Genomic DNA, 17,816 nt, shown 5'->3' with positions numbered 1-17,816 from the left:
ATATAATCTGAATTTCCAAAAACATATCTATACAAAATATAGCTAAATGCTGTCCTACTTAGTAGTATTAAAGTCATACTTTATATAACTTTTAAATGCTTTAAACTCTAAAGAAACAGAAAGAAGATAAAAGAAAACAAGTGGATGAATGCACAGTAAAATAATAACAATAATTAAGATAGAACTAATCTGTACTTTGTACTGCTTATGGCTCATACTATAAGTTATATTGAATTTCTACTTACTATATTATCCTCAATTAAATGGAAAGTCCTCACTATCAGGAACAAAGTCTAATAGTATAGTAGCCTAATAATTACTCAATCTACAGAGGAGTCTGAGGGAAATCCAGCTGTGATATCTACCAGCCCAGAGAGGAGCAAGTGATTGACCAAAGTGATTTTTCTTTGCTCCCTTACCTTCCCTTGTGGAACTCACACAGGAGCACATGCAAGAGCAGAGAAGGCCCACTTTTCAGATCAAAAGGATTACTGTTCTTATAGTTTAAGAAAAACTATACTCATTCTGTTGCTATCTAGAACCACATCCTCTCATACAAAAGTCACTAGCAATGCGTGGCTACATTCAAGTTAATGAAAATGAAATTCAAATTCCTCAAACTGTCCTAAATTCTCAAGAGTTATATGATGTGATCCTAGCTACTCAGAAGGCTAAAGATCTAAGGATCTCTGAAGCTAGCCTAGTTAGAAAAGTCTGTGAGACTTTTATCTTGAATCAACCACCAAAAAGCCAGAAGTGGAGCCGTAGCTCAAGTGATAGAAGGCTAGCTTTGAGCAAAAAAGATGAGAGCTAGCACTCAATCTCTGAATTCAAGCCCCAGGCCTGGCACAAAGAACAAAAAGTAAAAAGGTTACACATGGCTAGTAACTATGATAACGGACAGTACAAACAGATGATATTTCCAGTCTTTTCTGGACAACACTTACTTTACCTAAAAAGCTTAAGATTTAGCTTAGAATAGCCACACACCTGATACTTACCTGATATTAGATACAGGCCATTAAGTGTGGCCTGTCTTATAGTGAATGTTTAGTGAGAGAATGGAAATGGGTCATTCTACAACCAAGAAATGTTCCAAGGGTTTCTAAAAAAAAGAAGAAGAAGAAGAATCATAGTATCTTGTATTACATTGGCACCCAATACAGGCCAGAGGCCAAGGATAAAGAATAATTGAGAGAGCCAGGTGCTGGTGGCTCACGCCTGTAATCCTACCTACTCAGAAAGCTGAGATCTGAGGATCACAGTTCAAAGCCAGCCCAGGCAGAAAAGTCCATGAAACTTTAATCTCCAAAATAGATAAGAGACGGCACCCAATCTCTGAATATTCTGAATTCCAGAAAACGGGAAGTGGCACTGTGGCTCAAGTGGTAGAGTACTCACCTTGGGCTGAAATGCTGAGGGACAGCACTCAGGCCCAGAGTTCAAGCCCCACGACAAAAAAAAAAAAAAAGAAAAAAAGGAAAAGAAAAGAATAACTAAGAGAAAAAGAGGGGGAGGGCAGGAGGAAGAATAAGTAAGAGGACTGGAGATGTGGCTCAAATAGGAGAATGCCAGGCTTTGAGTTTTTCCAAGAAAAGAGAAGGAGCAGGAAGGTGTTCAAACCACAGTACACTAAAATCAATCAATCAATCAAAGAAGAAAGTAATGTGTTCAAACCACAGTACACTAAAATCAATCAATCAATCCAAGAAGAAAGTAATTTCACTCCACCTTGGAAGACAGAACTCTGTGTATAGGAAATATGGAGATGTATTTTTAAGACTTCATCCAGCTGACAGAGAAGAAAATCTAAGTCCAGAGCATTGTAACCCAGCCCCTCCAGCAACAACAGATTGTTTTATAATATGAAAGAGATCTGTTAAAAAGTATGCTTTATCATTTCCTACAATGTCTAGGAAACATTTTACATTTCTGTTTTTTATTGTTACTATAAAGTAGGTACAGTTATATAAGTCAGATATGAGTACATTTCTTTTTGAGCAATCTCACTACTTCCATCACTCTCCTAGTTTTTCCCTCCCATTCTCACCCACAAGTTGTATAGTTCATTTTCCACATAGTATCTAATGAATACCGCTCTTATATTTGTTCACCATTGGTCCTCCAATCAGGTGCCCCCTCTTACCCTTCCAAAGACAGATAAATCAACAAACAAGACAAAAAGAAGACAAAAACATAAAAAAAAAACTCTCATTTCAATTTCCTGGAGTACATTTCAATAAATATTGTTTTCTGATCAGAGGAACAGGCCATGTGCCTTTGTGTTCCCCTAAGAGTATCCTCCTTTAGTCTCACTCTGTGTGTGTGTGTGTGTGTGTGTGTGTGTGTGTGTGTGTGTGTGTGTGTGTGTGTGTGTGTGTGTGTGTGTGTGTGTGTTTTAGAGTGATGTTATTTTGGATCTAGCTTCCACATGAGAGAGAAAATATGCACCACATGTTAGTCTCACTCTGTGTGTGTGTGTGTGTGTGTGTGTGTGTGTGTGTGTGTGTGTGTGTGTGTGTGTTTTAGAGTGATGTTATTTTGGATCTAGCTTCCACATGAGAGAGAAAATATGCACCACATGTTGCCCTGAGTGTGGCTTACCTCTTTTTAACATAATTTGCTCTAGGTCCATCCATGCACTTGATTTGCATTTCCTTGATAGGCAGAGATGTTGAGTATTTCTCATGTGTTTCTTTGCTATCCTGACCTCTTCTTTTCTTAGCTCCTTTGCCCATTTAGTGATTGGTTTATTAGCTTTAGGAGGGATTAATTTCTTGAGCTCCTTATATAATTTGGATATTAGGCCTTTATCGGATGTATTGCTGGTAAATATCTTCTCCTAGTCTGTTGGCTGTCTTTCTACTTTTTTATTTTTGTTTTCTTCTTATCTACTTTTTTTATTTTGATGTGCTCCTGTTGTCAAGTCTCTCTCCTATTTGCTATGCCACTGGGAATCTTTTCAAAAAGTTTATTTTACATTTTTAAAGAAACAAAAGTTTCTATTCCCTAAATTAGAAGGAAGAAGTATTCTTTTGTCTAAGACAACACTGAGTAACAAAAACAGTGGGAGAATACATATGTGAAAAATAACGCAGGAAACTTGAGGAGATGAGTGGATGGGATAGATGAGAGAAGAGAATAATGAATGGGGAGACTGACCAAGAGACAATGTACAAAGAAATTAACATGTTAAATTGAAACCCCTTTGTAAAACTATTTGAGGAAAACAATAAAAAATAAATAAAAACAAAATACCATAATACCAACAGCATTAAAAAATTCAGTTGTGGTATGAGTGAGTATATTAAGTCCAGTCACAAACCTTACATGAAGGTTTCATGAAAGCCTGGACTCCAAGCAAGATTTCATCTGGAAGAAACATGGCTGACCTATACATACATCTAAGTCCTAAATCTAACTAGGAATATTACACAATGATTATTGTTGAATACAACACTTACTAAAGAATAAATTCTTAGCACTAGGCAGAGTGGCTCAAATTTATAATTATAGATACTTGTTAGGCAGAGATAGGAAGACTTAAGTTCAAGGTCAGTCTAGGCAAAATAAGTTTTCAAGACCCTCTCTAAACACAAGATGGGTACGGTGTTCCTTATCTTCAATGCCAACTATGCAAAGACTCAAGGTTATGGTCTTCCAAGGCCAACCAGAGAAGAAGCACAGACTATATATAAAAAATAAAGCTAAGGGCTGGGAAGGTGGCTCAGTGGTAGAGCGCTTGCCTTGCATGCTTGAGGCCCTGGATTTGATTCCTCAGCACCACATAAGCAAAAAGAAAAAAGCAGGAAGTGGTGCTGTGGCTCAAGTGGTAGAGCGCTAGCCTTGAGCTGAAGAGCTGAGGGACAGTGCCCAGGCCCAGAGTTCAGGCCCCAAAACCAGACCCAAAAAAATTAATTAATTAATTAATTAATTAATAAAGCTAGCTAAACAGGCTGAATATATGGCTGAAATGATAGAGTACTTACCTTCTAAGACCTGGAGTTCAAAACCCAAGTCCATACCACAAAAAGTTTTTTTAAAAAAACGCAACTTTTTAAAAACCTTACTGAATGTTTAACAAACCTATGTATTCTAGAAAAGAGCTACAAATAATTTGCACCAGTTGCAAATCACAATGAAAGAAGTTCTATATCAAAGCTGGAAAATACACTCTGGTTTTGAAGGACAAATTCTGACAGTAATTAATTTGAAGAAATATCATAGCCACTGAGCTATAATGAACAATTTAACCACAAACTCCAAATTGTCTCTAACTATACAGAAGGAAGTTGGTGATTTCAGGGTCTTAGCGATTACCTACATATTCTATTAGGATATCTGAATTAAATACAATTTTTCAATTGCATCTACACTTTTTTTAATTCTACAAGTATTCCATTTGGCTAATATGTACTTCATTTTCCTATACAACTGTACTGCATGCCTACTTTAGATATAACCATTTACACTACCTCTTTTATAAACAATGTTCATAAGCTATTTAGGTGCTTCAATATGTCCCTGGACTTGTGGTTACGCTGCCATCTGGTGGTGACTGGGAGGAAACTGCACTGCCATAAGAGAACCTTCCTTCCTTCACATTGCTAATTTATTATAAGTAACCTCAGGTCTGTGTTTTTGTTGTTCTTTTTTTCTTTCTTTTTTTTTTGTCGGTTGTGGGGCTTGAACTTGGCCTGGGCACTGTCCCTCAGCTCTTCAGCTCAAGGTGAGCTCTCTACCACTTCAGCCACATAGCCTTTTTCGGTTTTCTGGTGATTTATCAGAAATAAGAATCTCATAGACTTTCCTGCCCGGGCTGGCTTTGAACTGTGATCCTCAGATCTCAGCCTCCTGAGTAGCTAGGATCAAAGGCCTAAGCCACCGGCCCCTGGCTTGTGTGGGTTTTTCTTGGTTTTTGTTTGTTTTTGTGAGTCATGGGGCCTGAACTCTGGGCCTAGGCACTGTCCCTCAGCTCTTCAGCTCAAGGCTAGCGCTCTACCACCTGAGCTACAGTGCCACTTCCAGCTTTTTCTGCTTATGTGGTGCTGAGGAATTGAGCCCAGGGCCTCATGCATGCAAGGTAAGCACTCGATCACTGAGCCAACCTTCCAAGCCCAGGTCTGTGTTTTTGTGACAACAAAATGTATCAAATACAATATGGCAAAAACAATTATTAGCGGACCACTCTAAGTTCAATTGATGCTATACGTTAGCTGCAACCATTTGCTCTGTCAATGTGACTGGCAAGGATTATTAGAAGAATGTCACTGGGTAAAGCTTGTAAAAGGAAATCTCCTTGCTGAGAAGAGCTACATAATGTCAAATCACCCTCTACAGATTAGTATTACTAAAATGTGTCATGGCCACCAATATTTAATCTGAAATGTATTTTATTGATATTTACAAAATCAAACACTAGAACCACCAAAAAGAGGAAAAAAATAAGAATATTTAGAGAGAGCTGGGCATGTGGCTCATTCCTGTAATCCTAGCTACTCTGCGGATTGAGGTACTAAGCCAGCCAAGGAAGACGAATCCTCCTATCTCCAAATAACTAGCAAAAACACCAAAGTGAAAGCATGGCTCAAGGAGTAAAGTGCTAGCTATGAGCAAAACAGCTAAGCTAGGGCGAAGACACCCAGAATTTTCACCCTAGTACCAGCACAAAAAAAAAAGGAAGAAAGAAAGAAAAAGAAACAATCACCCAAAAGAACCCAAGCGTGGTTAATAGCATACCTGTAATTCTAGTACTTAAGAGGCAGAGGCAACAGGATCACAAGTTTAAGGCCAGCTTAAGCTACCTTGTAAGAGTCTACCTTAAAACACTAAAAACAATAACAAATAAAACCCAAAGCAATTATTAATCAGTACAGATTAACTGAATAATAATAATAAATTATATTTAAGAAATACACTCTTCTTAGGCCAGGTACCAGTGGCTGAAGTCTGTAGTCCTAGCTATTCAGGAGGCTGAGATGTGAGGATAGTGGCTCAAGGCCAGCCTGGGCAGGAAAGTCCTTGAGATTCTTATCTCCAGTTAATCACAGAAAAAGTGATTCATCACTGCACCGTGGCTCAAGTGGTAGAGCACTAGCCTTGAATGCAAAAGCCCAGGCCCAAAGTTAAGGCCCCATGACCAGCAAAAAATAATAGTAATAATACACTCCCCACTTTTAGAAAAACTAGGATCTTAGTTGTAAATTTCTGAACTGCAGATCAGAAACAGTTGTAAATGTCTTCCAAAAGAACGGAGGTCAGTCCTGGGTACTTATGGGAGGAAGAGATATCTCAGGTGTACATCTTAGGAAAGGAAATCAAAATACACTTCTCAAAGATAAGAAGTTCCCTCTGAGGTATAAAATATAAATTCCCAGAAGCAGAAAAGATATACACCCAGTTCAACCTGGAAATCAGAGGAACTGGCTTTAAATAAGGAATCACACAGAAGCCATGTTGGCAAAAGAGTCTGTCTGCTGGCCCATACAGGAAATGCACTGCAAAAAATTCCACATCACTGACTGTTAAAGACAGAGCTAAAATGAACTCAAATTCAAAAACCATGAGTTGAAAAGAAAACTGGCTAATATGGAATATGGCTCTGCTCCTTTCTATTATAAACCTTTAGAAAACAACTGGTCAACCAATTTACACATATTTCTGAGATGAATTATCACAAATGAAGCAGCACAAATCCACAGGACACTACAAGAAAAAGGGAAGCTACTGAAAAATAATAAAGCAAAAACAAAATAAAATAAACACTTCCTCATAGAAAATACTGCCACAAAGTGACTGAACACTCTGTCAAAGAGTTTGGGAGGTTTTTGTTTGTTTTTTTTTTGTTGTTGTTGTTGTTTTTTAAAAAAAAAAAAACTAATGAAGCAACTGTCTCTGTGTAAAAGAACAGACTGAGATACAAGAGCCCAGGTGAATCATGGCTAGATGACAGAAAGTGACATATTTTAAATATGAGACTTCAGGAAAGACCTCGGGGGGAAATACCTTGAAAATATAGGTGAAATTGCAAAAAACAAACAAACAAAAAATAACACTAGAAAAAAACAGAAGTTACTTTAAAAAAAAAAGAACAGATATTTTAAAAAGAACAAGAAAAAGCCTGGTGCCGGTAGCTCACGCCTGTAATCCTAGCTACTCAGGAGGCTGAGATCTGAGGATCATGGTTCAAAGCCAACCCGGGCAAGGAAAGTCCGTGAGACTCTTTTATCTCCAATAAACCACTAGAAAACCAGAAGTGGCACTGTAGCTCAAGTAGTAGAGCACTCGGCTTGAGCTGAAGAGCAGAGGGACAGCGGCCCAAGCCCAGAGTTCAAGCCCTAGGACCAAAAAAAAAAAAGAACAAGAAAAGTAAAATAAAGAATACTGGAGATGGGCTGGGAAGGTGGCTCAGTGGTAGAGCGCTTGCCTTTCATGCATGAGGCCCTGGGTTCGATTCCTCAGCACCACATAAGCAAAAAGAAAAAAGCCGGAAGTGGCGCTGTGGTTCAAGTGGTAGAGCGCTAGCCTTGAGCTGAAGAGCTGAGGGACAGCGCCCAGGCCCAGAGTTCAGGCCCCACGGCCAGACTCAAAAAAAAACAAAAATACTGGAGATGAAATCATTGATTAAAAAAAGTATTGATCAAATATGAATAATTTGTTGTTGTTGTTTTTTGGGTCCGGTCATGGGGCCTGAACTCTGGGCCTGGGCGCTGTCCCTCAGCTCTTCAGCTCAAGGCTAGCGCTCTACCACTTGAACCACAGCGCCACTTCCGGCTTTTTTCTTTTAGCTTATGTGGTGCTGAGGAATCGAACCCAGGGCCTCATGCATGAAAGGCAAGCGCTCTACCACTGAGCCACCTTCCCAACTCCCAAATATGAATAATTTGAACCTAAGAGTATTGTCATAGGAATAGAACAAATATTTAATTAATATAATTTAATAATTTATAATAATAATTCCAAAAATATGCTGACATTTTAAAGTGTAGATCTACATGTTAATGGAATACACACAGAAAAATCTGACATGTAAAATACTTGAGAGAATGGTAGGGGGAAGCTGGGAGAAAGGAAAGGGGAAAGGGGAGAAGATAAGAGGAGAGAAAAAGAAGGGGGAAGGAAGAGAGGGGAGAAAGAGAGGAGGAAAAAGAGAGGAAGAGAAAGAGATTGGAATTTAGGGTGGCCTCAGATTTAACTCTAAAACAAAACAGACCACCATTTAAGAAGGAGAGTATGACTCAAGAGCTTTGAATCTAATCTAACTATTGTTCAAATACAAAATCATACCTCAATAATAAACATGTAAGAATTCAAAGAACAGTATTTTCTTAAGTCCTTTCAGGGGACTCTGTTAAGAGAAGTTTTACAACCAAACTGAAGAACTTATGGCAAAATAAATACCTGGCGATAAATTTCTAAACAATTTAATCACAGAACTAAGAATAAAATGAATTTACAATACAGATCAAGAGGCAAAATATTATTTCCACTGGCAATTCAAATATGATGACAAAAGTTGGAAAAGGAACAAAAGGTTACATAATAATTTAAGGAAAATGGACAGGTGTATTAGCTCAAGCCTATAATCCTAGCTACTTTTGAGGTAGAGATTAAGTATTACAGTGTCTGACACTTTTTTTGCCTAAGCAAAAAGAAGTTCACAGACTCCTTCTCAACTAATAGGGTACAGTGGTAGGTGCCTGTCATCCAGGCCAGCCTGGGTGTAAGTGAAAACAACCAATACACAAAGGAGCTGAAGGTGTGGATCAAGAGATAGAGCTCCTGCCTAGCAAGCATGAGTCCCTGAGTTTAATCCTCAGTACCACCAAAATGAAAAAAGAGGTTTACATTTCCTTATCTTTAAACACTGGAAATATAAATTTGTCAGTTAGAGATAACAAAATAAAATGACAGATCATATAAATATATTTAATTATATGAATAAAACAAAAAAGAAAGTTGTATCAAGAAACATAAAACTTTATAAACATAGATAAGAGCAAATACTTGAACACAATTAATACTTTTTTTTTTTTGGGTCCGGTCGTGGGGCCTGAACTCTGGACCTGGGTGCTGTCCCTCAGCTCTTCAGCTCAAGGCGAGCGCTCTACCACTTGAGCCAGAGCGCCACTTCCGGCTTTTTTCTTTTTGTTTATGTGGTGCTGAGGAATCGAACCCAGGGCCTCATGCATGCAAGGCAAGCACTCTCCCACTGAGCCACCTTCCCAGCCCCCACAATTAATACTTTTAAGTATAATTTTTAGTAAACTCCACACTTCTGATCTGGGAAAACTCAAACTGCATTTTTTTTTCAGTGTGGGCTTAAACTCAGGACCTGGGCACAGTCCCTAGACTTTTGCTCAAAGCTAGTGCTCTACTACTTTAAGCCACAGAGCCACTGACAGTTTTCTGATAGTCAATTGGAGATAAGAGTCTCATGGACTTTCTTGCCCAGGCAGGCTTCAAACTTCGATCCTCAAATCTCAGCCTCCTGAGTAGCTAGGTATGAGCCAACAGCACCCGCCCTCAAATGCGTATTGTTCATAACACGTCCTCAAGGAAAATGCATATATTACAGTCCCTGAGGAAAGTAATTGTTCAAGTGAAAATCTAACAATCATTACAAAAATAAAGATCAACATATAGTATATGAATCTAAATCTCAATACTAGGTATCTCAAAATATATTTTTGAATGATCACCCATGAGGACAATAGTGTTCAATTCTGGAATATATGAGCAGAGTTAAAGGATGTGCCATGTGAAGCAGAGTATGACACATTTCACGATTAAATATTTAAACAAGCAGTCTCACATAGCACTGTTTATAAAACAATTTGTTCCTAGTAAACATTGCTGCTATGTTTAACACTGAAGGTTATACAAAATACGCAGAAGTTCAGAGGCACAAAAAATAAAAAGCAATCCATCAAAAGCCAAAAGTGCATGTGGTGCAGTTCCCATAGAAAATGTACTAAAAAGTCACACTGGGTTGGATTTCAAACTCCAATTTATCAATGTTTTAAACATACAACAAAATAAGGTAAAAGCTATATTCTAAATAACTATCAGAGTTTTCATTTAGAATTAGGTATATTTATTTAAAAGATACCTTTATTTTTTAAAGACTTTTAAAAAACCTATCTTTATGTTTTTACTAAAATGTATCTAGAAGTGTTTCTTCCTAGATCCAGTCTACTGGGAGTTTTATATGCTTTTGTTAGGCAGGTGAGATTTTTCTCTCTTAAGAGTAGGGAAGTTAGTTCTCAGCTATTATTTTACTGGTTTCAATGCCTTTACTATCAAAGCCTTCCCCCTCATTGATGCCATTAGATGTGAATAGCAAGGAACTGAGTTTAAATGCCACAAAATTAAAGAAGGAGCTATATTACAGTAGGAAGAAAATCAGAATCAATACAGACCTCTCCGCAAGGAGAGCCTGGAATGTTATAATCCAAGCACTGAAGATCAACAACTGCCAACCAAAACTGATCTACCCAGTGAAACTATTATTTACATTAGATGGTGAAATCAAAACTTTGCATGAGAAACAAAAATTAAAGGAATTCATGATCACTAAACCAGCATTACAATGAATTCTAAAGGGAGAAATACAATCTGAAGAAAACAATCAAAATCAAAGAAATACAGACAAAAATCACTAGAATATCAATTTAGTAAACACAGGAATAGGAAAGAAACAAAATATAGGAAATCAAGAAAATGGCAGGAAACATAACACATCCTTCTATAATTACCCTAAACATTAATGGACCCAATTCCCCAATCAACAGAACAACAGATTTGATCAAAATAAGATCCAGCCAATGTTTACATTCTGTTTTGGGTTATTTTTTTAATTGATTAAAGCTTCCACTAATTATGATATATGGCTTTTAACATATTAGCTGCATGTCACACTTATTGAATAAATAAAAGATATTAATCTCTGATCTTAAAAGAATTCAAGAGGCTGAAAACATGGCTTAATGGGGCTGGGAATGTGGCTTAATGGTAGAGTGCTTGCCTAGCATGCATGAAGCTCTGGGTTCAATTCCTCAGTACCACATAAACAGAAAAAGCCAGAAGCGATAGAGTGTCTCAACCGGTAGAGTGCTAACCTTGAGCAAAAGAAGCTCAGGGACAGTGCCCATGCCCTGAGTTCAAGCCCCAGGACTGGCATGGAAGAGATTAGAAAGGAAATTCAAATGTTCATGCTATTCAACAAAAATGAACACACAAATTACCAGCTCCTCTGGGACACAGCAAAGGCAGTACTCAGAGGCAAGTTTATAGCTCTGAGCTCCTACATCAACAAATTGGAGATCTGAAACTAGCAATTTAATGACACATCTAAAACTCCTTGAAAAAGAGCAGCAAGATAAACCCCAATCCAGTAGATGGAAAGAAATAATCAAAATTAAATCAGAATTAAATGAATTAGAATCCAAAAAAACTATAGAAAGAATCAACAAAACAAAGAGTTGGTTCTTCGAAAAACTTAACAAAATTGACAGACCCTTAGCAAATCTTATCAGAAAAAGAAGAGAACACACCTAAATTAATAAACTCAGAGATGAGAATGGAAACATCACCACGGAAACAACCAAGATTCAGAACATTATAAGGGAATACTTCTCAAAACTTTATGCTAATAACTTTGAGAACTTGACAGAAATGGACCTCTTCCTAGCAAATATTGACATGCCAAAACTAAACCAAGATGAGTTAAACTATCTTAACAGGCCCATATCAAGCATTGAAATAGAAACAGCAATAAGAGACCTCCCAGCTAAGAAAAGTCCAGGACCAGATGGTTTTACAGCGGAATTTTACAAGACCTTCAAAGCAGAGCTCACACCAATTCTCCTCCAACTCTTCAATGAAATTGAAAGAGAAAGCTCACTACCGAACACATTCTATGAAGCCATCATAACCCTCATCCCAAAACCAGGCAGGGACTCATCAAAGAAAGAGAACTATAGACCCATTTCTTTGATGAACATTGATGCAAAACTTCTCAACAAAATTTTGGCCAATCGACTTCAACAATTCATCCAAAAAATCATACACCACGATCAAACAGGATTCATTTCAGGGATGCAAAGCTGGTTCAATATACGCAAATCAATTAATATTATTCATCACATCAACAGGAGCAAGAATAAGAACCACATGGTTATCTCAATAGACGCAGAAAAAGCATTCGACAAGATCCAACACCCCTTCCTGATGAAGGTTTTGGAAAAATTAGGAATCCATGGAACATTCCTCAATACAATAAAGGCTGTATATGACAAACCTACAGCCAGCATTATACTCAATGGTGAAAAACTAAAGCCATTTCCTCTTAACTCAGGAACAAGACAAGGATGCCCACTCTCTCCACTTCTCTTCAATCTAGTATTAGAATGCCTAGCTACAGCAATAAGACAAGATGCAGACATAAAGGGGATCCAAATAGGGAAAGAAGAAATAAAACTCTCCCTCTTTGCAGATGACATGATCTTGTATTTAAAGAATCCCATAGACTCCACTCCCAAATTACTCAAGCTGATTCAAAACTTTGGCAAAGTAGCAGGTTATAAAATTAACCCCCAAAAATCAATGGCTTTTCTGTATGCCAACAATGAGAAAAGTGTGGCTGAAATTAGGAAAGCAACTCCATTTGTAATAGCCCCACAAAAAATAAAATACCTAGGAATTAACTTAACTAAAGAAGTGAAGGACCTCTATGATGAAAACTTTAAAATCTTGAAAAAGGAAATCAACACAGAACTTAAAAAATGGCAAAACCTCCCATGCTCCTGGATTGGAAAGATTAACATCGTGAAAATGGCAATACTTCCCAAGGCTATCTACAAATTCAATGCAATACCTATCAAAATTCCAACCTCATTCTTCAAGGAAATAGAAGAGGCAATCCAAAAATTCATATGGAACAATAAAAGACCCCGAATAGGAAAAACGATCCTCAACGGAAAGAACACTGCTGGAGGAATATCAATACCAAATTTCAAACTCTACTATAAAGCCATAGTAATCAAAACAGCTTGGTATTGGCATAAGAACAGACCTCAGGACCAATGGAATAGAATTGAAAACCCAAAATGAACCTACAGACCTATAGCCATCTAATCTTCGATAAGGGAGCTAAAACAATAGAATGGAAGACAGACAGCCTCTTCAGTAAATGGTGCTGGCAAAACTGGTTAACTACATGTAGAAAACTAAAGCTAGATCCTTATATATCACCCTGCACCAGAATCAACTCCAAATGGATCAAAGACCTTGAACTCAAAGCAGACACTCTGAAAACATTACAGGATGGAATAGGAGAAACCCTGGGTCTCCTCGGCTCAGGCCGAAATTTTCTGAATAGAGACCCGGAAACACAACAAATCAAAGAAAGGTTGGACAAATGGGATTGTATAAGGTTGCAGAGCTTCTGCAGGGCAAATGACATAGCTAGCAAGATCAATAGAAAGCCCACGGATTGGGAGAAGATCTTCACTAGCCATACAACGGACAAGGGTCTCATATCTAAAATATACTTGGAACTCAAAAAATTAAACCACCCAACAACAAATCCTTAAAGAAACAACTGCCCAATAAGTAAGTGGGCGAAAGACTTAAAAGAGAAGCTTCTCTGAAGAAGAAAGAAGGATGGCCAATAGACACATGAAGAAATGTTCAACATCCCTATCCATAAAAGAAATGCAAATCAAAACAACACTGAGATATCACCTCACTCCAGTTAGAACAGCAAAAATCAAGAACTCTAACAACAACAGATGCTGGAGGGGATGTGGACAGAAAGGAACCTTACTTCATTGTTGGTGGGAATGTAAACTTGTTCAACCACTTTGGAAAGCAGTATGGAGGTTCCTCAAAAGACTCCACATAGAGCTCCCCAATGACCCAGCAATCCCACTTTTGGGCATTTACCCAAATGATCACAAACAAGGCCACACTAAAGCTACCAGCACAACTATGTTTATTGCAGCATTATTTACCATAGCTAAGATATGGAACCAACCCAGATGCCCCTCAGTAGATGAATGGATCAAGAAGATGTGGTATATATACACAATGGAATTCTATGCCTCCATCAGAAAGAATGACATTGCCCCATTTGTTAGGAAATGGAAAGGCTTAGAAAAAATTATATTAAGTGAAGTAAGCCAGGCCCAAAGAAACATTGGTCCCATGGTTTCCCTTATTTGCAATATCTAGTATAGGTATGAGTCAAGCGGAAAAAGTCAGAGAATGTGATGTTAGGAAAACGAACCCTCAAATATGTATTTTAATGTTTTTGTTTCTTTCATGCATGTGTTTCTAACGCATTTATAATATTATTTCTTTGTTGCTTTGTATGTCCCTCCCCCACAGTGTAACCCCCGCTTTCACTATATTTGATGTCAGTATAACATGTGGAGGAGACGGGGACAAACAAGTCGTTTAAGGATTCAGGTGGACCTGTTGCAACAATGAGAAGTACAAAATGTCATGTCAAAACCAGCTTTACAATGTCGGTGGGGGGGGAGGGGGGGTATGATTGGGTGGGGGGGAGGGGGGAGGCTGGGAAGGGAGGTGAAGGGTAAACAAAGGAGGAGGCTGCAATTCTTGGTAAGAAATGTATGCATTTTCCTGCCCATGTAATTGTAACCCCTCTGTACAGTATGTTCTCAAATAAAATAAAATAAAATTTAAAAAAAAAAAAAACAGACATTTGCACAAAATAATATACCTTTAAATATAAAGAATTATATAAATTACATGCAATGAGAAATAGAAAAACTTTGCCTTTAATATTCAGAAACAGCTATTCATTTTACTAATATGCTGATTACATGATGCATGTAATATTCAAGACCAATAAGCAATGAGATAAATAAAATTTCATATATACATCATCAAAAACAAGGAAAGACTGAGGCTGGGAAGGTGGCTCAGTGGTAGAGCGCTTGCCTTGCATGCATGAGGCCCTGGGTTTGATTCCTCAGCACCACATAAGCAAAAAGAAAAAAAAGCCGGAAGTGGCGCTGTGGCTCAAGTGGTAGAGTGCTGGCCTTGAGCTGAAGAGCTGAGGGACAGCACCCAGGCCCAGAGTTCAGGCCCCACGACCGGACCCTAAAAAAAAAAAAGGAAAGACTTATCCTTGTAGTCACATAACACTATTTCCTTCCTTTGTAAATAGTGAATGATGCTTCATATACATTCATCCACTAACAGTATCTTTACATTTTTAAAAACTGTCAGGTTAACCTATAATAGAAAATATCCCTATTGCAAAAAGAAAAAGAAGAAGTGGAGGAAGGAAGGAAGGAAGAAAGGAAGAAAGGAAGGAGGGAGGGAGGGAGGGAGGGAGGGAGGGAGGGAGGGGAAGAAAAGGGAAAAGAAGGGAAGAAAGCAGCAGCAACCGCAGCACCAACACAGTCTCAAGCACAGGATCTTTCTTTCCTCCACCACTCCATTAAAAAAAAACCCTATCCTTAGAATATTTACTGTGTGTGTGTGTGTGTGTGTGTGTGTGTATGTGTATTTGTAAGTGTACATGTAAGTGTATGTGTATGTAGCAGGGGAAAAGGATAAAAACTGAACAGAGGAAGCAAGGGAGAGGAAAGAAGGGAGGTTGGGTGTGATGTAACACATCTGAAATCCCAGGACTCAGGAGCCTGAGGCAGAAGGATCTTCAGTACAAGACCAGCCTAGATATGCAGCAAGACCCTGTCTCAAAAACAGAAAAAAGAAGAAAGCAGAGCCCTTGTTACAATATAAAATTCTAGACCTGAGGATATGGCTCAAATAGTTAAGGACATGCTTAGCATGAACGAGAATACTGGGTTCAATTCTCAGTAGAAAGAGATGGAGGAGGGGGAATGTTTAGGAGAGTAGAAAGAAGGGAGAGAGGGAGGGAGGGAAGGAGGAAGGGAGGTCTGAAAGTGTACCACTTAGAATTTGGCTGTCATCTTTAAAGAATTTAAAGGCTATAATTGAATAAGTCTGAACAGATATATAGGCCACAAATTAACTAGCATTAAAGGATTAGCTGGTAATTTCTTCTATAAAAGCTTCTTAATTTAAAAAAGCTTCTTAATGCTAAGAAAAAGCAAATATAAAACATCTTTCGGTAACCTTGTAACTATTGCTACAATTTAAGCACTACCTGGTTTTCAGAACTACACAAAGAAAATCTACAACATTGACAATTGAGAGCAGATTTCTTTCAACTTTTAATAAACATAGAGTCCAGGTGCTACCACAACCCAAAAATAGAAAACAAGAGGGAAACTTTAAAAATACATTTCCAGTTTCAAAACCACAGAAGTGGTGGTGTAATATTTACCAAAAGGACATGTTCTAACAGTTATGTTAACAAAAAAATAAATTAATTTTAACAATTGTATCTGTACCACAAATAGTATACATCACCTAAAAATAACGGCGTGGTTTCTTCTAAAGTAGTTGCATTAGGATCTGCCCCAGCTTCTAAAAGAATCTGTACAATCTTCCAATGTCCTTGACTTGCAGCGAGATGTAATGCGCAGAAGCCTTCAAAAGTCTTTGTCTGAATGTAGGTTTCAGATGACTCTGTGGAAGAATAAAAATCTATCAACTAGAAGATTAGTACTTGCATTTCTTGGGTTTAGCAAGCAAAAAAATATGAGAAATTTAATGAAATATTAAAATGTAATTTTAGCTACTCAGAAGACTGAGCGCTGAGGATCACAGCTCAAAGCCAGCTCAAGCAGCAAAGTCTCTGGGACTCTATCTCCAATTAGCCACTAAAAAGCTGGAAGTGGAGGTGTGAGAATGTCTGATTCTAGGATTAGGAGAGAGAATATGCAAAATAAGACTACAACAAAGGAAAGGTTCAGAAAAAAAAATAATGCTCAAGAAAAAAAAATTAATTAAAAAATTCATAAATTATTACAATTTCAAAATGCCCCATGTCAAAAAGACATAGAAGCCAATCTGAAAGGGTAGCTAATGACCAAAACTGTTCGGACATAAAATAAATAACATCTTATTAGACTATATCCCAGAGTATAAACATCCATGAGTTCATGCAGATGTAAATAAATAAATAAGTGAAAGAAAAGAAATAAATCTCCCAAAGCAAAGAATTTCAGGGCTGGGGGTGAAGCTCAGTTTAATATGCATGAGAACCTGGGTTCAATACCCAGCTGAGAAAGAAAAAAAAATCCAAAAAGTTATATAGAGGCTTCCACTCTCAAGGAAAAGATCTTTTTCCTACCTCTAAAAAGTACAAGCAACTCTGAGAAAAAGAAACACAACCTCTGGCATAACTACCTATGAAGAAAAAAAATGAAAGGCATTTCTAAAGGTGAGAAATAAGTGTATCAATTACAAAAAAAATTATATATTTAGCTAACTTTAACACCATTGGACCTGGAAGGTAACACTTGCTTAGGCTGCACTGCTGGCATCTTCATTTATAATCTGGATTAAAATTTGGGCAAATTACTTAAATTCCCTCAGGCTCCAGTTATGCAGCAAAAATAAGACTGCTGGTCTAACTCTCAGAGGGGCTCAGCAGACTCAGGAGTAGTTTTAATTTTTGTAAAACACTAATAAAATATAGTAGAAATGTAACCATTATGATATTTATGTGCTGTAACAGTTCTTACAAATTTAGTAGGGTCTCCAAAGTATCATTTTATGGTTTTTAGTACTCAAGTGCCAATGATAAACTGTCTTCCTTAAAATGATATGTAAGTTTCACCAAAGGGACTGTGTCCACCTTTTCCTAGACTGCCAACTACTGACTTTCTTCCTTTCGTGGCAAGAGG

The 17,816-nt window shown here is 37.7% G+C and overlaps 1 protein-coding gene across 3 annotated transcripts in view; it reads right to left on the bottom strand.

Moving 5' to 3' along the window:
- Positions 1 to 17,816, bottom strand: part of Asb3 (ankyrin repeat and SOCS box containing 3) — a 108,387-nt gene that overhangs the window by 63,840 nt on the left and 26,731 nt on the right. For all 3 annotated transcript variants that reach the window (XM_042691208.1, XM_042691207.1, XM_042691209.1), the window contains exon 3: positions 16,435 to 16,593. In XM_042691208.1, the coding sequence (XP_042547142.1) occupies positions 16,435 to 16,593 (159 nt within the window). The remainder of the gene's footprint in view (positions 1 to 16,434; positions 16,594 to 17,816) is intronic.

The sequence above is a fragment of the Dipodomys spectabilis genome, unplaced genomic scaffold (assembly GCF_019054845.1).
Source record: "Dipodomys spectabilis isolate Male_0828 unplaced genomic scaffold, ASM1905484v1 ptg000141l, whole genome shotgun sequence".
Taxonomy (NCBI): Eukaryota; Metazoa; Chordata; class Mammalia; order Rodentia; family Heteromyidae; genus Dipodomys; species Dipodomys spectabilis.
Note: the sequence above shows the minus strand (reverse complement) of the source record. Positions and strands in the feature narration are given on the sequence as shown.